Below are 26,011 nucleotides of genomic sequence, written 5' to 3'. Positions count from 1 at the left end.
TATATGTCTCGCTCTTTCTGTGTGTGTGTGGGTGTGTGTGCGTGCATGCACATCTGCTTGTGTATGAGGATGTCTGCAAGCATGTGTGTGTGTTTGTGGCAGGGGCAAGGCTTCCATAGCTCTCATCTCCCCCAGACTAATGCAAAAGGATGTAATACTTGAGGGAGACACTATACACCAGGGACAGTTGAAGAATTACTATATGTAAATTAAAAAGTGAATAGAGCAAAAGATTTTTACAGCATGTGACATTTAACAAAGAATAAGATATATGATACTGTAATGTCTGGCATTATTAACTGACTGTACTCATCTGTGATGAGAGACATGAATATAAGAGGCAAAGTCAGGGACAGCTGATAGGTATGGGGATGTGTGTGTGTGTGTGTGTGTGTGTGTGTGTGTGTGTGTGTGTGTGTGTGTGTGTGTGTGTGTGTGTGTGTGTGTGTGTGTGTGTGTGTGTGTGTCTGTGTGTATGTGTGTGTGTGTGTGTGTGTGTGTGTGTGTGTGTGTGTGTGTGTGCGTGTGTGTGTGTGTGTGTGTGTGTGTGTGTGTGTGTGTGTGTGTGTGTGTGTGTGTGTGTGTGTGTGTCTGTCTGTGTGTGTGTGTGTGTGTGTGTGTGTGTGTGTGTGTGTGTGTGTGTGTGTGTGTGTGTTTGTATATACATATATGTGTGTGTGTGTGTGTGTGTGTGTGTGTGTGTGTGTGTGTGTGTGTGTGTGTGTCTGTGTCTCTGCTTGTTTTTGAATATGCTCATGCGTATGTGAGAATGAATGTGTACAGTGTTTTTGGGAACAGGGGAAGATAAAACTGGGGAAACCACTGTTGCTCCATAGGTAAACCAAACGTCAAAGCTGGGTAACAGAACCTGGAAACTTTGTAACAGGTAAGGCAGAGAAGAAGTAGTCCTAAGATAAGTAAACTACTGACTTCCCCAATAAGTACAGTATCCTGCTGCAAGCATACAAATACACAAAACCTGACTTATATTTTGGTCAAAAAAAAAAAAATTTCCACACAAAAAGTTCACATATGTGTTAACATAAAACACTTCCATAGAAATGAAATGACAGTCCTAAAATATAACATTTCTTAGCAAAGCAGCATATTTCAGTCAGAAAATCACAAGTTTTCTCAGTAAAATAAATATAGTGGAAGTTTTTCTCCAGCATGGGACTTATCTGCTGAGCCTTGAAGTATCACTAACTGACTGACAGTTCCACTGGGCCTGCCAAAGGAGTAGTCTTTAGCAGCAGAAAAGCTCTGAAGCTTTTTTGCTCCCCAGCTCTGCTTATATGTTGCTCCTGTTGATCTCCTGACAGTTGGAGCACATGGAAAGATCCCAAAGTTTTGTGAAGCTGGCTGGTCATTGGAGGTAGTATCCATACAGCTTAGGCTGCTGCAACAGTTAATCTAGTAGAACATCTAGCATTATGGGAAGTTTACTTACACAACTGTACTGTACTTGCTGAATTTTTGTAACTGTTGGCAGAATTTAATAAATTGTTCCCTGTCATTTTCATATCTTTAAATGTAAAAAAAAAATGTAAAAAAGTCACATTACTGCCATTATAATCATGTGCTGCTACCAAGAAAGAAGTACTAGTTTTCATGAAATGCAAACATATGCATGATTCTTTTTTGTCTTTGGTCCACATGAGAAATATACCATTGATAAACCTGCTGCATCCCTGTTCTGCTGTCCACAAAGTGTTTTGGGTAAGATCCTTTTTTATCAATATGCCTTTACTAAATCTGAAAAACTAGAGGACACACTGGCCACCCCTTTTGGTGGTGATATATCTTGTCAAACATAAAAAAATAATTTGATAATACCTGCTAGTACCTGATCCAAACATTCATCTATAAACCTGATCTTTCCTAGCTTGTAATATTTCCCCTCCATCGAAAGATGCATCACCTATTCTACAAATAAATATTTGAGTTGGAGCTCTAGCTGCTTTATTTCTAATGCCCCTCCATTTTATTGTATCTCCACAAAAATAAGTCTACAGTACCGGGTTTTTCACTTGTAACAGCAAATATGTAATTTATGGTATTACTAAGGCTTCCTGTGATAATGTTTTAAGTAGGGAAGACCAATAAGAAGCTAAGACAAATGATTTAAAAGCATAATTATTTGATCAAAACTAAAAATCTGGGTAATGCATTGTATTGTATAAAGCCAGATTCCAAAAGAATTGCTCTCAGTGTAAGTCTGCCCTGATTTTGAAAGACCTGGTCTCAGTGTAAGTGACTTACTTCAGTGTAAGGCCTGTCTGTAAACAAGCTTACTACAGGGATCAGATTCCAAAACACCTGCTCTCAGAGTAAGTAGTTAGTTACACTGAGAACTTGGAACCGGAGCCTGGAGTTGATGAATTTGTAGGTAAGAAGTAGAGTAAATTAGGTCATAAAGAACTGATTTGGTAGACTAAGTTAAACTGATTTAGCAGACTAGGTTAAAGTGATTTAGCAGACTAGGTTAAACTGATTTAGCAGACTAGGTTAAATGCCAATGTGTCAAGAGGACTGACTGAATTTATCAATTATACTGTAGTATTAAAAAGAAAGAAAAACAGGTGTTTGTACAAGAAATGAAAAATGCTTGCATTTCTTAGTTCTTACATTGAATACATATTCAATTTTTATTTATTTTTGTACAATGTCATACTTATTTGAAGTATGTTAATTCAAAAGTGTGCTTTTAAATATTTACCAAATATGAGCATTTTAAAGTAATTACCAAAGATACAGTGTGCTAAAGTAAGTCCAAGCACTCAGAAATAAAGTAAAATCCTTTAATGAAGTCACAATGAAGCACTTTCGTCCACAAAGTAGTTAGGACTTCTTCAGGACTGTCAAAAAAATCTGTAATCAACCTTTAAATAACATTCAAAAAGTAATGAGGTCAAAAACTAGTGTGACATCACATGAAAAAACACATTTATATCTATATGAAAAAATAATTAAGGAACCGACTGTTAAAAGAAACAATATAAAAATATTTGAATGTTTTGCATTTTATCATGTACATACCTCTCAACCTCATAGAACAAGAAATCTGGGCAAAGCCATAATTAAAAGTGGGACAAAGGCCCAAAAATAGGGACAATTTTTAAATGTTGCTCTTACAAACTTAAAAAAGTCATTAGAACAACAGGTTTTGCATTAGCATGAAGTTTCTGAAGGATATGAACCCTGAAACGCAAATGTCTGTCATTAATTTCTAATTTCAATCTTTAATGATTTACCAATAATTTTCCAGAAAACCACGATTTTATGAAAAGCAGACCAAAAATATTTGGTGAAAATCTGTACATTTGAGAGTTATGATCATGTTCAAGATTAAACATTATAAATCTCTCAGCTTCAAATTTCCAGCAGTCTGACTTAATTTGACATTTAAGAATATCAACAAAATGAAAATGTTAACACTGTATTTAGAAAAAAGTGAACCAGTTTTAATTCACAAATATATTTTAAATAAATATCTTCACGTTTGAAGACTTGTGTGAGATCCTATTCTACCTGCATTGACTGAAATAAAAAGATATAAAAACAACTGTTTTTATCTCAGCTGTGTGATGAACTATTTTCTTAGTATGCTTACAAAATTAAGTTGAATGGCTCTGGTTTATAGACATAAAGACTGTTTTAAGAACTGTTACAGTGCTGCATAATAAAACTTATTACTGTGGGGCTTGTTCCATTCAGTTTATAGAGCAAATTTCTGATAATATATACATGATAATGGCTTGCTACTTATCTACTGCACCTTTCAAATGTTCAGACATATTTTAAGCTAGTAACAATATGCACAGTTTAACTCAATAATCTGTTAACTACTCGATAAAATAGGCAACCAGAGGACTAGGGAATGTGTAAACACTGGAGAACACAGAAAGAATAACGTGTCTCTAAACACTCAAGTACTGAGAGGGGTGAGGGGGAGCGGAGACCAGTCAGGAATATTAAATGAACTCTATATTTTGCTGTTTACAGAGGCAGAGAAATGCAAATTCTCAGCATATTAAGGAAGAGTGGGTCTGTACTGGGATAAATGGGCAGTTAGGAAAGTTGACAAAAGAAGACGAGATACTAAAATGTTTTCAGAGAGAGAAAATGTGAGAAAGCTACAAACTCCCCCACTTACATGCCAAACAAAATTGGTAGAATTGGAAAACTTCAGTAATAGTTGGTTCTGTTATCAGGCGTATGAGCACCACCCTCATCAGGCTGGACAGGAATAGGGTGACAGTGAGCTGTCTTTCTGGAGCCAGCATCTGGAATGTAAAAAGGGCTGCAATAAGGGCTTTTAGATTCCGCCATTCTGACAAATACAGTTATGACTTGACAGTGGCCCATGTTGAGTAGGATTTTGCCATCACCCAGAATGATGCCTAAATTCAAAAACATGACAATTGGCTTTAACAATTGGCTGTGTAGCTGATGCCATTTCCAATGGGATGCAGTACAAATCAGGTTGGGATGAGATAGCTGACCAACTCTCTTGCTTTGTCAAGTATAGTATACACCTCTCTTACCAAGGCTTTTGCATTCTGGCTTAATTAAGTCTTCCATACTTCCATAGTTAGACTTTAAATAAAAAAAGAACAATATGAACATGAAAAACTATCTACAAGAATGTCTACTAACAATGAAAATTCTCAAAAAATTCCTATACATTACAATTGATATGAGCATAGCTATTTTTGTTTATCAAGTAGTGCCTTGAAATTTGTAGGAGGTGATTCTAGAAGATCTTATTTAATGGTGATAATTTCCAGATGACATACTTCGATTGCAATATTTATGAATTCTTTGAAAGAGAGTGTACCTTCATTCTTCCAATTCTTGGTTATAACTTTCTTCGCAATTAATAAAATGGACCATAAAAGAGGGTATTTCATTCTTTTAACACAAACAGGAATAGGAAAGAATTAATGACTTCAATAAAACAAAACTGTCCCCAGATAAACCTATAAAAAGATTAATGTTATTCCAATAAGGTGTAAGTACAACACAATCAGAGAACATGTGTTGCCAATCTGCTTTAAGCTCCTGTTTATATCTCCAACAATCTTGTGAAGAGAGATCTATGCAAGAATTTCCAAGTGAAAAGTTTCCATCTAAGAGAAGAAGTTGTCTGGAAGATATTAAAATGATTTTTTATCCTCTTCATCTGGAGGTCTGTTATTAATATAAGTAAAATAGTTCCAATATATATATATATATATATATATATATATATATATATATATATATATAATTTGGATAAGAGACCCTCTCCCAATGTGTTCTATTGTCATAATAATATTAAAAATTCAATAAATTTTGAGATAAGATCTCTTACCCTTGGTTGCATTAACTTAATGTTACCTTCTACATATTGTCTGCAATAATCTATATCCAACCACATACCTTTGCTTAAATCATATTTGTTTATGATATAATCAACATAATGAATGTTTTCATTATTCATTAATTGATACCAATATATCATAGGTTCATAGGTTCATAGGTTCGTACTAGGCTATCTGCCCTGGGGCATTTATAAGCCTAGCCAGAGTGTCTGTGGCTTTCACCACCCCTTAGGATGAGAATACTACTCCCATTTAGGGTTTAGTTTGCTGTGCCTCTGTCTAGTAGTGACACAGAGATGACCCCCGGGGTAAATCTACGATCTCCCATCCACTCGTCAAGATTTCTCTTGAACAGAGTTAGTGAGGGGCTCTGCCTAACATGGATTGGGATTCTGTTCCACAGTGTAGGGAGCCTCTGGGTTATGAATCTGTCCCTCCAGCACGTCCTATTTATTTCTGTGTTGAGGTTTAAGTCTCTTGCTCTCATGGCTCTGATGGATTTGGATTTTCTGAGATGGAGCATGTCCATTAATTCTGGATTGGACATGGCCTTGTACGTCAGGCACAGGTCACCTCTGAGTAGGCAGTATGCGACTGAATAGAGCTGGAGTTTTTTCAGTCGGGCAGCATATGACATATGTTTAAGACCCTTTATCCTCTTGGTGAGGAACTTTTGGGATCTTTCCAACTGCTGCAGGTGTCGGGTAAGATACATCCCAAATGGGGCATTGTACTCAATCATTGACCTTATAAGAGAAGAGTACAGGGGCACAATGACCTCTCTTGATCTAGATGTGAAACCCTTCATGATAAGGTGGGCAATATAGAAGGTCTTCCTAACCACTTTGGCAATGTGAGTGTCAAATGAGAGGTTACTGTCAACCTGGGTCCCTAGGTCCCTGATTACCTCTTCCGTACTTAATGGATTACCACCTTTGTGGTAATTTGTGGGTACCTTGTTTTTCCCAAAGGGTATGACTATACATTTTTTGGTGTTCAGCTTAAGGCCATGGCTCTGGCACCAATTATCCATTTCTATGAAGCCTCTCTGAAGGATGTTTGTGTCCGCTGGAGTATCAATTATGGCGCCCAGTTTGCAGTCATCTGCGAACTTTGTCAGCCACAATCCTCCTATTTTTGCCTGTACCTCGGAAAAATAAATGCCGAACAAGAGGGGTCCCAGGACTGAGCCCTGTGGGACACCGCTTGTGACTGGCTTGAAGTCTGACATAGCTCCAGCAACTCTGACCCTGTGGGTTCTGTTCTTGAGCCAGTTTGCAACCCATCTCATGACATATGGGTTTACATTTAAGCTGGTGAGTTTATCTATGATGCCCGAGTGGGGTATTGTGTCAAAGGCTTTTGCAAGGTCAAGGTAGGCTGTGTGAACTGCCTTACCCTCATCAATGGCCTTAGTGACTGTTTCAAAAAAGTCGACCAAGTTCAAAAGGCAGGATCTGCCCTTGACAAAGCCAAATTGGGTAGGATCCAATGTCTGTAGGTCCCCAATGTCTTTGTTTATGAGTTCCATAATGATCCTCTCCATAGCTTTGCAGACCAGGCTCATCAAGCTTATGGGGCGGTAATTTCCAGGGTCCGTAGAAGCACCGCCTTTGTGAAGTGGGACCACTGTTGCCGTACGCCACCCTTTGGGTATGTATCCTGTAGTAAGGCTAAGATTAAACAGCAGCCTTATGTGTGGGTTTAGTTCCTCTTGGAGTTCATGTAGCACACAGCCCAGGACACCATCCGGTCCGATTAATGCTGAGTTTTTAGCTTTAGAGAGGGCGGCTCTCACCTGGGCATCTGAGATGTTAGGGAGGCTACACTCTGCTGGGATAGTTATTTCTCCTTTTGGGGGTGAGGGGGAGGAGAAATTTGCACTGAACCTGTCTGCCAGAATGTTGGCAATGTCAGTGGGTTCAGTGTATTTTGTGTCATTTTGGACTAACTCTGAGCATATCTGGGAGTTTCCACCCAGGTTTCTAACATAGCTAAAGAAGGCCTTGTGATTGTCTTTTGTGTCTTTTGCGATTTTTCTCTCAAAGTTGGCCTTGGATGATTTTATGAGTGATCGTAGTTTTTTGCTAGTACTGATCAGAGATGCCTTCCCTTTTAGGGATTTAGCTCTGTCATGTAGTAGCTTCCTCCTTCTGTTGTAAAGTTTGTTTATGGCTGGGGTCCACCAGACCGGGCGCCTGCCTTTGGGGGAATGGGTCTTGGTTTTATTTGGGATTGCATGATCCATGCATTCTTGAAGGTGCCCGTAGAAGGCATTTGTAAAGGATTCAGCAGTGTAGGTTGTGGTTTCCACTGGCCCAGGGACCTTGAAGGATACCACTTCAGTCTTAAGAAGTGTGAAGTTGGCTTTTGAGAAGTTCTTCACTGTGGTCTTTTGTGCAGGGGGTGGGGGCGGGATGTGGATTTGTAGTGAGATTAATTTATGGTCTGATCTTACCAATGAGGGATATACTTCCGGTGTGGAGCATTTTGTCCCCATGTTTGTGATGATCAGGTCTAGTATATTGTCTCCTCTTGTGGGAATGGTGAATAGTTGTTCCATCGCATTTGAGTTTATGAATTCTAGGAACCTTTGGGCTAGGGTGTTGGGGCTTGAGTAATGTTCCCAGTCTATGTTTGGGTAGTTGAAGTCTCCCAATATGATGATATTTGGAGAGACATTCATACTCTCCAGTGTCTTCAGGAAGGCTGTGTGGGGTTCCTGAGTTTGAGAGGGTGGTCTGTAGCATGCTACAAACTGTAAGGCAGTTTTGCCTATGGTTAGTTGCACCTGGATGGTCTCCGATGCTTCGTGCGTTGCCACTAACCTGGAGGTGTGGGTATCTTTGATGAATATGGATACTCCCCCTCCTTTTGTGGTTCGGTCCAAGTTTACTTCTGATTCAAGAATCTTTAAATGTATCCTCTGTGTCTAACACTGAAGTGAAATATTATTTTGAGTGTATACTATAGGGAAAAGAAAAAGATCCCTGCCCTTATAGGTTGGATTTCTATAAATTAAGTTTCTAAAGGTATTTAATATAGTAGAAATAAAGTAAAAGTCAGTTGTCTGGTGACTCCTTTCTGAAAAGTAATCTTTTATCAACCAATGTAAACTAGTGTGTAGTATAAGATTATGATTAGTGTTTATGAAAGGTATCCTCGAAACTCTTTCTACTTGGCTGTGTAAATATAATTTATCCATATAGATATTGTTTTTATAATTGATAGTAAAGAATATAATTCTAGATCTGGTAGTCCAATCCGTCCTGCTGTCCAGTCCCTCGTATGATGCTTTAAGATAATTCTTGGCTTGTTGAGGAACCAAAGACATTTTAAAATGAATGTATTAAATTTGTTAATACATGTTTTAGATGGAGGTAAAGATAATGATTGAATAACATAAAATATTTTTGGTAAATAATCATTTTGATTATAGGTAGTCTCTTTTCCATTGTAAAGAAAATTTATTTATTAAATCATTTATACTGATTATGTTGTTAGTATAATTGTAATTTATTATATTATTAATATTATCTGTTATAATTATCCCTAAATAGTTCATTTTTCTCTTTGACAATGTTATTTATCCTATCAATATTGGCATTTATGGGCAGTAATTTTGTTTATCATTAAAGAAGCGACCACATTTTTTGGAACATATCCATTGCTTTAAAAACAGCAGAAAGGAAACTATCACTGTCACTGTCAGAAGAATGTCATCAGCAAATAATCAGATTTTAGAAACCAAGTTTGGATTTATGCTAATGCCTTTTATGTCTAAAGTTTCAGTGAAATGTAGGGGTGAATGAAGACATCCTTGTTCAGTTCCTTTCAAAATTTATATTGAATCAGAAGTAAAAGTACTTAAAATCCCTGACACATAAAAGGATGATAAAAGTATGCTTTGCTCTGTTACCCTAGAATCAAAGGCGCCCGCAGGCAGGTGCAAGGGGGTGCACTTGCACCCCCTGAATTTTCATAAGCTACCAGTGCAAAACATCGTTAAACATCATTTCTGGAAACTTTTTTTTTTTATTTTTTTAAGCTACCCGGTGTGGCAAAACATCGTTTCTGAAAGCTTTCAGCTTTTTTTATTTTTTTTTCTGTAAAGCCTGCATCATTCGGAGTCGGAGAGGAGATGTTATTGGAGGTGGCACAGTCACATGATGCATAACTGACAGCCTCAATTTCCTCCTTAAACTGCATCTCTCTACAACCGTTAGAAGTAGAAGATCACGTACGTTATCACACGTACTCCACAGACACAGTGAGAAGGAGTATCGTGCTCGTGTGGCAGACTGATGTGCTGCATTTGATGAAGGAACTGAAGGTAGGTGTCAGTTCCACTGGGTTGGACGAAGAAAGAAGAGCCTACCTAGTATCTAGACTAGTGTACTCGTCAAAAGAGGAGAGAGACTCCCGACTGAACTTAGGGTAGGTGGATGGTTGTGGGCTGAGTTGGAAGGAACTGGGAAGGGAAGAACCAAGAAATAAACTCCAGTCCTGACTTCTTAGTCAATTTTTTTTGTACGCTTCCAGCCAGGCCAGCTTGGCACCAAAATGGCACACTTCAGTTGAGATGGATGGAGTTGAGTGAGCTGATATGTGTGTGTCCAGTGTTTTCCTCTGGTGTCCAGTGCCCCTGCCCTCCCTGTTCCCAATCTCATGCCATGCTTCTTGCCTTTGCCTGTGCAGACTGCAGACAGAATCTGTGGCTAACAACTTCTCCATCAACCATCGTATCCATGATGTGATGCCTGACACATGACATGAGGCCTGCCAAAGAACCTTGAAAGAAGCTCCTGGCCTACTCCTAACTGGCTGACTCCAAGAGGAGCTCTTTCAAGGTTCTTCAGCAGATGACATGTCAGGCATTCGCATTGTGGATGCGATGGTCAACGATGGAGATGCTCAGCTGTTTTTTTTTTTATTGAATCCTCCTGGTTTCCAGTTTGGCATCAAAACATAAAAGTGGCACACTTTAGACGAAGTGTGTATGTGATTCACACCTTCTCACTCCTTTGCAAGCAATCTGTATGTATCTTGCCTTTTGGTGCTGCTGTACCGCACCCGAGTACAAGCCATTGTTCAGTGGAGTGGTATGTTATTTTGTCCCATGTTTTGAAAGTTGCCAAGAAAGGGGAGAGCTAGTTGGAGGTAATGTCAAGAGGATGCAGTAGGAAGGATCCGGAGACTCAGCACCTGCTGCATTATCTGGTGTGGCACAATAAATCCCGGGAATTGGAAAAGGAACTTCAGTACAAGCAGGTGGGCATTGCACAATTGTAGAAGACAAGGTGCTAAAATGTGTGTGTGTGTGTGTGTGTGTGTGTGTGTGTGTGTGTGTGTGTGTGTGTGTGTGTGTGTAGACAGTGTATACATATATATATATATATATATGCAGCAGGCAGCCATGCAGAAAGAGAGAATGGAGCTGCTGCCTGTACATTTTGACAAGACCAGTTTGAATAATGTGGCAACCATAGGGACGGAGTCATGGTAGTTTGGCATTTAGATTTAGTGGGTGAATGGGGGATTTAGGGTTACAAAGTAGGGTCTGGGATTAATGCTAGTGAGTATGATGAAGTTTTAGGGTCAGGGTGCAATCAGGAAATTTAGGGTTAGGGAGCAATCTGGGAGTATAGGGTTGGAGAGTGTGGAGAAAATTTTGTTACCGTGGAAACATTTTTAAAATAATTTCTGCCTATATGATAATTCAATAGAGCTGGTAGACTTCATGGTAAAATATAGCCTCTAGTTACTAGGAATAAGAGAATAGGGCCAGACTTTTAAATCTAATTAAATCTCTTGTAGTCTTACTGCTAACATCTCACTCTTAGCCATTTCATAATTTAGCATTTCTGGGTTTGGCAGGCAATTAGAATTCATCATCTGGACAAACAAATGGCACTGCGTATGACAGAGAAAGCCCCACTATTAGTGAAGTAAAATAGCCTCCGCCTATACCATGTGCTGCAGGTGTGATGCTAAGCAAGAGTAAAGGAGATGAAACAAGAGAATAATAATGGATTCTCCCAGAGGGAGAGTATATAGGACACAAAAGCTGCAGTGAAGTACAGAAGGCAGAAGAAGAGTACAAAATCATAAGAGGTGTGTCACATGCCTCTCATCTCATACCTGAACTGATGAACTGCAGTAGGTATGACTCAGCAGATCCAAGAGCTAACTTCTCAGAAACTGCAATGTTGCTCTAACTATACATAGCTTCCTGGATAAGTAGGGCATTAACAGGTGCCTACCTGGATATAAGGGGGTATATAGATGTCTGCCTAGATGAGAAGGGATTTTTTAGGTGTTTCCCCTGGATGAGGAGGGGATTTGTACTAGTTTGCCTTGATCAGAAGAGGATATATAGGTGCCTGCTTGGATGAGTAAAGGGTTAATACGTGCTTTTTTGCCTGTGTGGATAAGGAAGTGCTTTATAGAGGCCTGCCTGAATCGGGAGGAAGTTTACACATGCCTGCCTAGATGAAGAGGAGGTTTATAAGAATTTGCCTGGATGAGAAAGGAGTTGTACATCTCATACCTCAACCAACGAGGGTTAATAGACAGACAGATGGTTTCTTTGTCCCTTGACAACCAAACCATTGAATGCTACTTCAGATGTTGTGTAAGTGGAGAAATGTCACGTAGTCTTTTTGAATGAAGTCTGACACGTCAATGCTGTCCTGTTCTGTGCTACGAGGTGGGACTGTCTGAAAGTGGAACACATGTATCGTGGAGACCAGGGATAATGTATGGTTCATGCATGGGAAAAACAATACCTCTTAACTAATAAGTAGCATTTATCCATCTAGTTTACGCATTGCTCTGCTTTTTATATAATCAGGTTTCCTCCTTTAACCAATAGCTTATGTCCTTTTATCTCTCACTTGAATTATAAGTCATGACATTTTGAATCCTCCTTTGTTCCAAACATGACTTCAACAAGAAAGTATTTCCATGTATCTACAACACTCTCCATTTTGCCATCGCTCTACACCTCCTTTCATGCATTTCCACGTGTATGTGTGTGAAAGGTACTACCCTTTATACTCTGAAGACTGCTCTTACTTCACCCTGCTTCTTCTCTTCCTTTAAGGCTACATACATTAAACATTTAAATGAGTATTATTCAATTTGTATTCTATTACATTTTCATATGCCAAATATTATTTCTTTTTCTAATTATTTCTTATTGTAGAAAGTTGTACAAATTCAGTTAGAGTTCGCATAATGTTTTTTTAACTCCAATCAGAAGGTGCAGGGTTCAATCCCGACCTCCAACCAATGCATGCTTTTTGTTTAGGCTGCTTCACTTCATTTTTCTTATTCCCAGTTTCAGTCCAAATGTGTAGAAGTAAAACCACATAGAAATTAAGATGTGGGAATGTGTAAATAGTCATAGTGAGTCAGTGACATACACTTACATCAATCTCACTTCTGATGTGCTGTTTTTGTTTGCCATGTGTTAGAGCTGAAAAGGGTAAAGATTTCATTGTATTTTGTCTAGGCTGCCTTTTGTATTAATTTACTAATTACTACACATGCACATTTCTAAATCTCTGGATGGAACGTGACATACTGAGGTTAATGAAACTAATATTTATCTGCCAGAAACTGAAGCCCCTGAAAAAAGTGTTAGTAAATGTGTGGGGAAATTGTATTTGCTTATGTAAAATATGTTGAAAATGAGTTTATTGTGTCACTGCCAAGTAATTTCAGTAAATCCTTAGTGAATGGGGTGTGATATAAGATTGATTTTTCTTCATCCTAGTTTAAGAATTGTATTTTCAAGGTTATTTTGGTATTTAAAATGACATAGTGCTACCTACATTGGAGTGACAGGCAAATGAAGACAGCTGTCACTTGAATAGATTATTTGTATATGGTAAATATTTAAACAATAATCTGGAGGTGTGGTATACTAAATACTCTGCACCAGAGGAAGTAAATACCACCATAACACACACTACAGTGCCATTGATTATTACAATTATGCCACTGTATAGATGGTGTGATGATTTTTTTGTCATAGTCTGTGAGTTAGAAGTTAGACATTTTACCCTCCTTCATGGCAAGTGACATATGGCTGGCTGTATTTATTTTTATAACAAAGTTCACACTGGTGTTACTGCTCAAAATATATTGAACAACAAACTCTATGACACACCGACACTTTATTATAAAGCTTTCGGGTCTACACCCTTGATCCGTATAAAATAATTCCACTTATCCAACGTTTAAAAGGGAGACACAATCAAATCACATGCTTCAGCCAACCTATCACACTAAACAATAATCAAGTCTTAAAGAGAAACATTAAATAAATAAACACCATAATAGAATATCAAAATTAGATGACACATGTAATTCATAAATATATACCTATATTAAATATGCCATAAACAATTATATACAAAAAATAATACAAAATACATACACATATATATGTTTGTATATATATATATATCTATAGATATATATATATATATATATATATATATATATATATATATATATATAAACGCACACACACATATTTAAACGTGTGCACGTATATACATACATAAAATTATATAAAATCTGCATTTAAAACCACATTTCACTTAAATAGCAACATGTATATTAAAAAAAAAAAAAAAAAAAAAAAAAGGCAACAAGCTAGAACTATGATTCATGAGTTTGAAAGAAGTGGTTATTCAAGACATATTACAGATACAGTTTATGAGGAAGTAATAAAAGGCAGTGTAAAGCCTGTATTAATGAAAAAGCAAAGGGAGAGATTGTAAAAATTTTTTTTTTTTATATATATGTTGCTATTTAAGTAAAATGTGGTTTTAAATGCAGATTTTATATAATTTTATGTATGTATATACGTGCACACGTTTAAATATGTGTATGCAGGTATGTATAGTCAGAGCAACATTGCAGTTTCTGAGAAGTAGCTCTTGGATCTGCTGAGTCATACCTACTGCAGTTCATCAGTTCAGGTATGCGATGAGAGGCATGTGACACACCTCTTATGACTTTGTACTCTTCTTCTGCCTTCTGTACTTCGCTGCAGCTTTTGTGTCCTATATACTCTCCCTCTGGGAGAATCCGTTATTGTTCTCTTGTTTCATCTCCTTTACTCTTGCTTAACATCACACCTGCAGCACATGGTATACATACATAAAATTATATAAAATCTGCATTTAAAACCACATTTTACTTAAATAGTAACATATATATAAAAAAAAAAAAATTTTACAATCTCTCCCTTTGCTTTTTCATTAATACAGGCTTTACACTACCTTTTATTACTTCCTCATAAACTGTATCTGTAATATGTCTCAACCACTTCTTTCAAACTCATGAATCATAGTTCTAGCTTCTTCCCTTTTTTTTTATATATATATGTTACTATTTAAGTGAAATGTGGTTTTAAATGCAGATTTTATATAATTTTGTGTATGTATATACGAGCACACATTTAAATATGTGTGTGTATGTTTATATATATATATATATATATATATATATATATATATATATATATATATATGTATGTATTTTGTATTATTTTTTGTATATAATTGTTTATGGCATATTTAATATAGGTATATATTTATGAATTACATGTGTCATCTAATTTTGATATTCTATTATGGTGTTTATTTATTTAATGTTTCTCTTTAAGACTTGATTATTGTTTAGTGTGATAGGTTGGCTGAAGCATGTGATTTGATTGTGTCTCCCTTTTAAATGTTGGATAAGGGGAATTATTTTATACTGATGAAGGGTGTGGACCCGAAAGCTTTATAATAAAGTGTTGGTGTATAGAGTTTGTTGTATTTATTTTTATCACTGCTATCCATTTTAAAACTTGTGAATTGTTTGAAAAAAGCGTTTTAATTTTTCTGTTCCTTCAATATGTTTGTGTTACAGACTGATCAAATAAATTCAGACATCTTTTCAGATTTATTTGATCAATATTAAGCGTCACCATAATTTGATTTGTCAGTAGCCTGGTAAATATTTCACGTGGCTGTGTAGATTTTAAGTATGTCCATTTCTGTCCTAATTGTACTCTTTAGCAGGGTTTGGGAAGTAACAAGCAAAAGAAAAAGTGTGCCCTTTCAACTTGTTAGCTCAAGAACTTTGAACAAAGACAAAATATAATTGTGGAAAGCCCTCAAAATAGGTGGGCATTATACATATTTCTGTTGGAAAGCTGATAGAATAATAGGCTTTATATTAGCGTGTATTTTCTGAGAAGTATATGACGTCTTAAAAGTGTCATTATTTAGTGACTGCAATTCTCTAATCCGCAAGAAAACTATATATTGCATGACTGAGCAAAAGACCCAAAAATATGAGGCAAAATCAGGAACAGTTGAGAGCTATGCCTGTTTGGTTAAAGGAAAATGAGTGGCTGCTGTGAATTAAGCCATAGAGGAATCATAGTTGATGGATTGTTTTTCATTTGGGCATTGTATGAAAATATGGCCCCATAAACACAAGTGTGTGTGTGACATTAGCAGGAGTGCAGTATTGCAAAGCCATCAATAATTTTGTTATGTGCACCTGTGAAGATCTGATTCACTCAAAGGTAAAGTACAATTCCTGCAAATTTCTTAAAACTCTTCCTTATGGATACTAATATATGAAAGATATATATCCTGCATACTGGTGCATAAGGTAAAGAAAGCCAGATTGTGCAAATAAACAGTATTTTTTTCCTGATATGGTAGCAATCGGTCTGAATTTTGTGGATTTTTTTTTAATTATTTAAAGTATAACATGGCCTTTGTTTTAGTGTTTTTTTATGTATGCTTTTCTGTGGTCATCTAATGTGATAAAAACTTCAACAGTTTAAACAGTCTGACAAATGACTAGGTTCTTGGTGCTTTGATAGATCAGAAGACCTGAAATGGTGCAACTCAATGACAAAGATAATACTGTTGTACTTGTAGATCAGGAGGGAATCATGATTACTGTCACGTAAAAGTTTATTTATGTATTATAAATGTGCACGTTCAAGTTTCACTGAATGTGGATTTAGAATCATGTTTACGGTCTTATTTTACTCAGTCTAAGACTGAAGCTTATTTCTGTTCTTTATATTTTAAACTGCATTGCAGTTCTTATCCATACAAAAAAAATGCTAGTACGCTGCTGACTTGATTATAAACTGCTTGCCCTGATAAAATCAGTCAACTATATTGATTCATCTAAACTGAACAAAATGTTAAACACTTTAAAATAATAATAATCTTCTTTCAACTGTTCCCATTAGGGGTCGCCACAGTGGATCATCTGTTTCCATGTCTTCCTGTCCTCTGTATCTCACTCTCGCCCCAACCACCTGCATGTCCTCTCTCACCACATCCATAAACCTTATCTTAGGCCTTCCTCTTTTTTCCTCTTACCTGGCAGCTCCATCCTTAGCATCCTTTTCCCAATATACTCAGCATCCCTGCTTAGCACATGTTCAAACCAATGCAATCTCACTTCTCTCTCGCTTTGTCTCCAAATTGTCCAACGTGAGCTGACCCTCTAATATACTGATTCCTAATCCTGTCCATCCTCATTACACCCAGTGCAAATCTTAATGTCTTCAATTCTGCCACCTCCAGCTCTGACTCCTGCCTTTTTGTCAATGCCACCATCTCCAACCCGTATAACATAGCTGGTCACTACCCTGTTGTAGACCTTCTCTTTCACTCTTACTGGTACACATCTGTCACAAATCAATCCTGACACTACTCTCCAGCTATTCCACCCTGCCTGTACTCTCTTTCACCTCTTTGTCACCCTCACCATTAGTCTGAACTGTTGATCCCAAGTATTTAAATTCATCTACCTTCACAAACTCTACTCCCTGCATCCTCAGCATTCCTCTATCCTCCCTCTCATTCACACACATATTCTGTCTTAGTCCTGCTGACCTTCATTGCTCTACTCTCTAGAGCATATCTCCACCCCTCCAGGGTCTCCTCAACCACCTGTTCCCTACTGTCACTACAGATCACAATGTCATCTGCAAACATTATAGTCTACAGGGACTATTTATTTGCTTTTTTTGGGAAAACTGTGAAGACTGTGCATAAAGCATGTATTTCTGTCCAGATAGTACTTACTGCAGTATTAGGTTTTCCTTGCATAAACATGTACAAAAGCAAACATCAACTAGTTTTATGTATTTATTTTTTGTTGTTGTCCAGATTAGCATGAGAAACATGTTAATCATTGGTGATGTTGAAACGCATCAAACATTTTTTTTAATCCCATATCTGACAGTTTTTTTTTTCTTTTTTTGGTAACATCATTGATAGAAGAGCTGCAAGATATTTACTACAAAGGTAGTACTAGCCCATTGGGTTCTTTAGGTTGTCTATTATTGAATAAGTAGGGTATGTGATGGCACGCAATGAGAACATTAGAACATTTTTCAAACAGATTAGTAAGAAATCAAGGTACAAGCAACATGAAGTAACAGAACTAGCTGGGTCTGTTGATGAACGTACCGAGAAAGGTGCTGTCTCTGCTATGTTTGGGGAACAGCAAGAGACCCCACAAAGTGTATGTGCAGAAACTGATATTGGCTGTGACATTTGATCAGACAGAATTGATGACTTCATGAAATTCAGGTTGTTGACACAGCCATACATCCCTCCAGAGAATTACAACTTCAAAGCCGATACATCAGACAAGAAGTGAGCATTCAGATATAGTTGGTTGTCTCAGTATTCACCGTGGCTTACATATTTTCCTCTCTTGAAAGGCCCACTCTGCTTAACTTGTGTATTATTTCGTCAGTCAGTTCACCGTGGGTTGCAAGGCAGCTTCATCACTAGTGTGTGCACAAAATATAATGCCTTCAATGAGTCTGCAAGTCATCATGGCACAGAGGTTCTACTGAAGATACTGCCAATTTTTCTTCTACACGACAGAAGCCAGAAACAGCTGTTATTGCACAGCTAGATGTAGCAGTAGCAAAACAAATTGCAGAGAACCGAAAGAAACTGGAACCAATTTTATCTACCATTATTTACTGTGCAACCCATGACATTCCTCTTCAGGGAAAAGAAGGCTCTGGTGGAAATTTCTGTGACTTATTAGATTTTCGTATTGAAGCTGGTGACAAAATATTAAAACAGCACAGTGAAACAGCTTCAGGAAATGCTTGGTACACATCCCATAGGGTGCAAAATGAGTTGTTGGCAGAATGCGAACACGTACTTCGAAAGGAGATTGTGCAGTGAGTAGGGCAGTTGGATTTAGTGTATTCGCAGATGAAACTGCAGATATCTTGGGCATTGAGCAGTTGTCACTGGGCATTTGGTTTGTTGATGTTGATTATATTCGAGAAGAGTTTATGGGTTTTGTTCCCATTGTTGCGAGAGATGCACAGTCTGTATCAAATGTCATTGTCAGTGAATGCATAAAGTACGGTCTAGACTTGGAAAAATTACTCGGACAATGCTATGATGGCTGCTCCATAATGGCAAGCATCCAGAATGGTGTTCAGGCAAAGATTTGTGAAAAGTATCCAAAAGCAGCCTTTATCCACTGCGCGTCTCACAGACTAAACCTTGTAGTCAACGATCTGAATGATGTTCCTGAAATATGTAGTGCTGTTGGTGTTATCAACAAGATTATTAATTTTTTTCGTGACACTCCAAAATGACGAGCATTGGTACCAAATATACCTCTTCTGTGTGAGACACGATGGACTGAGAAATGTAAATCCATTTGTGTGTTTAGTCAAAACTTTGAGAAAATATTTGACTGCCTCGCTGATCTTCAGATCATCACTGCTGGTGAAACCAGACAAAATGCACATATATTACTCAGTGCTTGCTCTTCATGCACGTTTCTTATTTCTCTCTTCATTATTGCAAATTACTCGTCAGTTCTTGAGCCCATTGCCCAGATGTTGCAGTCTGTTCAACTTGATATAATAAAGGCTCAACAACACATCAACCGACTCACTGAAATATTCAAGGAGCACTGTAACCATGCTGAAGAGCACTTTAGGAATGACATTCTCAGTAAGGTAAGATCAATAGCAGATAAACTTGGTATTGAGTTAGTGTTGCCAAGGATTTGCAGTCGACAAACACACCGAGCAGACACAGTAGCGATGGATTTTGGGAGTTATTACAGAACGAGTATTTATATTCCCTATCATGACTCATTAGTTTCTTCACTGATGTCTCACTTTTCCAGCAGGAACACTGCTCAGTTCAACTTATTTTATCTGCATCCTAAAATGATGCAAAACCTAGAACGTGAAGAATTCCGAAAACGAATTGCAGTCAGTAACGAACTATATCATATCGACAATTTGGAATTAGAGATGATGAACTGGTTCGACTATTGGCATACTAAGGTTCCAGATTTGGCCAAAACAGTGGACTTTGCTGACTTGTTGCAACACTGTGATTTCTTTCCTGCTGTTAAGCAAGCAGTTCTGATTGTGTTGACCTTACCAGCCACTACCTGCACCATTGAACGATCGTTCAGCACTCTGAGATGAGTCAAGACCTGGTTAAGGTGTACAATGAGTGATGATAGACTTTCAGCACTGTGCATAATTAGTGCTCATCGTGAACTTGTCATTCGTGAAAAGAAACAGTTCATCAGTAAAGTTATCGACACTTTTGGCACCCACAGCAAACGCTTAGAATTTATATTTGCACCACAGGAGTCATAGGCCTAAACTGACCATGTAGTTCATTCAGTGTTTTTTTTTTTGTTTTGTTTTTTAATTGCAGTTACCCACAAAATGTATAATCTCTAAACAAATGAGTTTGATACTACAGTTCCATTGGTCTTATTTCATACTAGAAATCCACAGATGATGAGGTGATTTTAAGCAGCACAAACAAAGGATACTGCAGTACCCATGGTTAATGAAAATTCTGAAAATTAAACATGGAGTCACACATGTACACAGCAGCAGCATAAAGACAGTAAATAAAACAGAGTTAGTGAAATCTTTTTAAGGTTGCTAGCGCAGGGAGATTTTTAGTGAAAATTGACAAATCCTTGTTCTGATGCAGTATCTCAGAACCGGATCCACAATACAGGTAGAAGTAGATCAAACCATGATATCCACTTAAGAAGCAAAAGTTAAGTGGAGTGACAAGAGGAAAGAGTTCAGTATGGCAGAGAGGGGTGACTCCCTGGACTTCAAAAGTATTACAGACTGCAATAAAAGGATTTGTAATTATTAAAAGTTTATGTTGGTTCACCAAAAAGTTTAACTGGGCCCTTTTTGTTGTTACAAAGGTCAAAGGAATATACAAAATTATGTTCAGAAATGCAAAGTATAGCACAATAACAAAACTAAGTTCACATAGGTACTTACTAGTCTGTTGATCCGTAAGGATCTTTCAAAATCTATCACAGCATTCCCCTTGTATATCTCACATTTTATTAACCCTGAGGCAAGCTGAATATTAACATGATGTTCCTATGTAAGAGGGACAAGGCTACTAAAATCAGGAATGAAATTGGGGTTATCCATCCAGATTATGTTTAAGTAGAGTAAAGGAAGATCATTCCAAAGAAGAGGGAGTCTATTTGATACACATCTGTCCTTCCCACATTTATGTTGCAGTACAGATTGACACCTGTTGCGTGAGTGTTTATGCCCTCATTGCAATTACGAATGTGCAGGAGTTTTGACAGGGCTATGTCTGAGGTTATGCACGTGTAGCACAAATCTGTCCTCAGTAGCCTTTGACACCAAGAAGAGTGACAAGGCTTGGAGGTGGTCCACATAGTTTTTGGATTTATGCACTTGATGGATGTTGACATTTAAAAGATGCCTTTAGGTGGTAAAATTATGTCCAGAATCTGGAACAAATACACAAAGCAAAGAGGATGGCCTCCCTGTTGTAGAAGGAAGTAGCAGTCCACAAAAATCACAAAAACTGATAGGCCAAAGAAGAGCCATAAAGACGATACAGTGGACTATTGAGGATAAGAAGAAAATTATGTATTGTTACTATTACGTAAACAGCCCAGAATTTCCAGACACAAGGTATATAAAAAGATTAAGAGAGACATTACAGGAAAGAAACTGTCAGAAGCCTCAAATAAAAATGAATGTTAATTACTACAACAGATGTGTGAAAAACAGTGTATGTATAGACCAAGAAACTTTGATCCATTTGGAAAAAGGAGCATCTGAGGAGGTATGAATATATAAATAACAAAACCTAGAAGTTTTTGAAAAGTGTAAAAAAAGAAATATAGACATGGGGAAAAAGAGATTTGATATAGTGCAATATTCATGCAAAGGGGAAAGCCAAATGAATCAGTATAAAGAAGACAGCCCCAAAGATATTCAAAGAGAAATACAGGTGAAGACATCCAGATATGCAACATTTCACAATAAAAGTCACAGAGGGAATGTAGAAAAGGCATCCAGATGTGCAACATTTCACAATAAAAGTCACAGAGGGAATGTAGGAAATAAGATTAATAAAGTAGAATTTAAAAAAAATAGAAGTTTAAGTTATGGAGTGCCTGGAAAGTGAAGGATTTGGTGTAGGTGTAACACACGTTACATCACAGCCTGATGTAACAAGTTCCCAAAGTAAGGAGAAACAGGAAGATCAGGAGACATCTGAAGAAGAAATGTGGCCATGGGAAAGAAAAGAGATTTAATATGGTGTAATTTCTATGCAAAGGAGAAAGCAAAACTAATCAATACAAAAAGAACAGCAGCAATGATATTTGAAGAGACATACATGCAAAGGAATCTGGAGATAGAAAACTTGATAATACAGAAAATACAAAGACAAATAGAAAAAGTAGAAAAGGAGACAGTAACAGAAAAGTTATAATAGTAGAAACTGAGGTTATGGAGTACCTACAAAGTGAATGATTCTGTGTAGAAAATCTAATTCAGAAAGCATCACAAATCACAACATGATAGATCGATGGACATCCAAATTAAGTGGAAACCAATGGAACAGGAAGCAATTGGTCACACATGCCAATGCCATATGAATATATAGGTACTTACGTATTATCACAACCAGATTTTTGCAATAATACCGCTTTCTTTGCCATGAGTAATTTAAACCAGAAATGTATGCAGAATCACACAGGTAATATTATATTTAAAAAAAAAACTTTGTTTAGGTAGGAATAGCAGTGTAATATTTGAAAAATGAATATTTGTTTGAAGCCGTTCCCAAAATCATGTCACTTGTACTACATTTTCAAGTCCTGTTATGTGTTAGGCACGTTCCAAACAGTAAACCAGCGACTGAACAATCCACTAAACAGTCCAACAACAGTAAGTAGTATCCACAAGGATAACACCATCTGAATCCAAAGAATAAACCATTATTGTCAACGACTCCAAAAAGATTATTATCGGACTGCCACTTAACAGAACAGCATCATTGTACAAGTACTTTATAAAGTGTGCACATACATATTCGCTTACTTATTCTCCTTAACTTCAGTTCTGTTCAACAGTTTGCAACAATAAATCCAACAATTTACCAAAAAAGATTTACAGGTCTCTGTGCCTTATTCTCTGAAGAAAGTATTGTACACTTATAAGTAATCCATGTTGCACAACAGCAGAAGTTCAACCAAACATTTCCCAGGTGTCCATCTTTCATTTTCTGCGGCACGACAGCAGTGTGACAAACTTTACAGTACGTAGTTTCACTTCTCCTTCTCCACGTTGATTTACCATACCAAATGTAAGGACAAACTAAGTCATACCCATTGAAAACATCAAATTCCACCTTAACACAACTCCCACTATCCGTTTTTAGGCAAATAAACGTATTACCGCAACCGCAAAAATCTGGTTGCGATAATACATAAGTACCGAATATATTTAGGAGTTTTCACAGAAAACCCGTATAAACATTCACTTGAAGCTGGATAGCAACAGAAGGAACAGGAAACTGTAACTGTGGAAAGTGTGCAGTCAATGTTGAGGAGTGATACTGATAGGCCAATGAGTTCCCATATGACAGAGCAATGGATGACATGGGATGAAACAATGTGCCACAGGAAGATGCTATAGAACTTTGTATAGAATGCTCACTGCAAATGGAAAACAAAAAATGTGTCCTCAGTTTAGAAGAAAATGAGCTAAGAATTGCTTGATTTGGTAGAGAGAGAGAGACATTATTAAGATAAATTATGAAAACAGACTTCAGAAGGTCAATAAAACCCAGAAAGTCAGATGTTTGATAAAACAAGTGAAACAAGTAATTAGGACTGTCCATACAGATTCATGCGATATAACAGAAGTAAACAGGCTATATTACTATGCAGCTAATTTGATAACTGATAAAGTTTTTGTGCCACAAGAACACAGGGTAGTGAGAGAAAGGAAGGTGAGAAATTGAATGCCATCATGGAAGCAAGTATCTATAAAGCAACTGAGACAGAGGGTGTCACCGTGTCACTGACTATAGAAGAGGGAACAGATTTACAAAAATACTTACAAAGATAGATGTGATAAAGGCAGTGCTCAGTATTAGAACAGCTTAGGATGTATCATGTGCTATCGCAAATAAAGTAAAAATCTCAGCACAGGCAGAATAAGTTAGAAGATACACAGATAAATATAAGGGAAAAGTATAAAATAAGCAATTTATTGATGACCCAACAATTTTTTACAGAGAATTGGGAAATGAGGTAAAAAGAATTGACAAAAGAAACAGATACATTTTGGATAAATACTTACGGAGATCCTGTGCAACATAACAAAGCTTCTAAATGGATAGAAGTAAAAGAATAACAAGTTTAAAGGGGCAAGATATGAAATGGGATGACTTAACAGCCAGAGAGATTAACACAAAGTCAAATCCTGTAATTGGAAAACCCCAGGCCCAGATGCAGTACGTAACTTCTGCCTAAAAGTATTAACATCTTTGCACAAAGATTTATCCACGAGTAATAATTATGTATATACGCACCCCAAACAGGCACCAACCGAACTTAGAGGAGGAAAAACAATGCTCCTACTTAACAGTGAACTTGCGTGCTACCCTAAACCAATAACTTGCCTTGGTTCTGACAATGTATAAACTGTGCACTGGAACTGATGCTAAGAGAGTTTATAGTCATTTAGAAGAAAACTCAATTATGGCAGTAGAACAAATGGGCAATACAGAAGGTCATATGGAACAAAGGATCATTTGTTAAAGTCATACAAGAGAACTGTAAAAGAGGCAAGAATCTAAGTAGGGCATGGATTGACATCAAAAAAGCATCTGATAGTATCCCACACATTCAAGGATAAGACTGCTTAAAAATGTATACCATACACTTTACACTGATCAACTACATTACAGTGATGACGATTAAACAGTGGCAGACTTCTTTGCAATTAAGCTATGATAAAGGACAAATTATTATTCCAGGGATAAAAATTAAATGGGGGAAATTCCGGGGTGACTGTCAACACTGCTATTCTTTTTTGCCCTATAATTTGGCTCCTAGAAACCAACAGTGTAAAGACCTCTCATCTTCTCTTTGTCGATGATGCAAAACTGTATAGCATATCATAGGAAGACCTGAAAGCACAACGGCAAGTTGTCAAAACTTTTTCAGATGATAATAGAATAACATGACCATTTGGTCTTGATACATGTGCAAAAGCAACCTTCAACGCAGGACAATTGCAGCGTCAAGAAAACAATTTGGGACAAACGTGATATGAAAGAACTTGAGCAAGTGGGAGTATATAACTGTTTGACAATAGATGAAGGATCAATAAAACATGAACAAATGCAAATAAAACTTGGTAAGGAGTATTTTGGAAGACTTAAATTAAAAACAGCATTGACCTCTAGGAACAAAATTCAAGCTGTAACTCAATTTGTTCTTCCTCTCCCAAATTACAGTTGTGAGATGATTGGCCCCAAAACGTGTTGGATAAATTAAACAGGAAAACAAAAAGGATGCTTCCTGCTCTCCAAGTGATTTATAAAAAAATCAGTGCATACCAACATTATATATTCCCCCTTCTGAAGGAGGGATGGGCCTCCTTGAAATTGATTACATGTACAGATCTGCAATCCTGGGATGCACACATCTGACCTCGCAAGACTCAACATACTGAAAGTTTTGAAACATGATTAGAATAACTATTGGTTTTGTTCACATTTTTGTGAAAGATGCACACTATGCATTCATTGACAATGACATTTGATACAAAGTACAGCCTAGACTTGGACAAGTTACTCGGACAAGGCTATGATGGCTGCTTCATAATGGCAAGCATCCAGTGTTCAAGCAAAGATTCATGCAAAGTATCCAAAAGCAAGCAGCCTTTACAAGGTTTAGTCTGTGAGAAGCACAGCACAGTGGATAGTCAGTGTGATCTGAATGATGGTCCTGAAATACGTAGTTCTGTTGACGTTATCAACAAGATTAATTTTTTTCTGTGACAGTCCAAAATGATGAGCATTAGTACCAAATATACCTCTTCCGTGGAGACATGATGGACCGAGAAATATAAATCCATTCATATGTTTAGTCAGAAGTTTGATAAAATAATTGACTGCCTGGCTGATCTTCAGAACAGTATGTTACTCAATACTTGCTCTTCATGCACGTTTCTTATTTCTCATTCCATTATTGCAAATTACTCAACAGTT

General features: G+C 37.2%; 1 protein-coding gene across 1 annotated transcript in view; it reads left to right on the top strand.

Annotated features, from left to right (window-relative positions):
• LOC122815986 (sulfotransferase 2B1-like) overlaps positions 1-26,011 on the top strand; it is a 539,545-nt gene that overhangs the window by 305,347 nt on the left and 208,187 nt on the right. The window contains exon 5 of the mRNA XM_044088868.1: positions 9,593-9,699. Coding sequence (XP_043944803.1) covers positions 9,593-9,699 — 107 coding nt within the window. The remainder of the gene's footprint in view (positions 1-9,592; positions 9,700-26,011) is intronic.

The sequence above is a fragment of the Protopterus annectens genome, chromosome 1.part1 (genome assembly GCF_019279795.1).
Source record: "Protopterus annectens isolate FY-2018-M chromosome 1.part1, PAN1.0, whole genome shotgun sequence".
NCBI classification, from domain to species: domain Eukaryota; kingdom Metazoa; phylum Chordata; order Ceratodontiformes; family Protopteridae; genus Protopterus; species Protopterus annectens.
The sequence above is the reverse complement of the archived record's forward strand: the minus strand, read 5'-3'. Positions and strand labels throughout refer to the sequence as shown.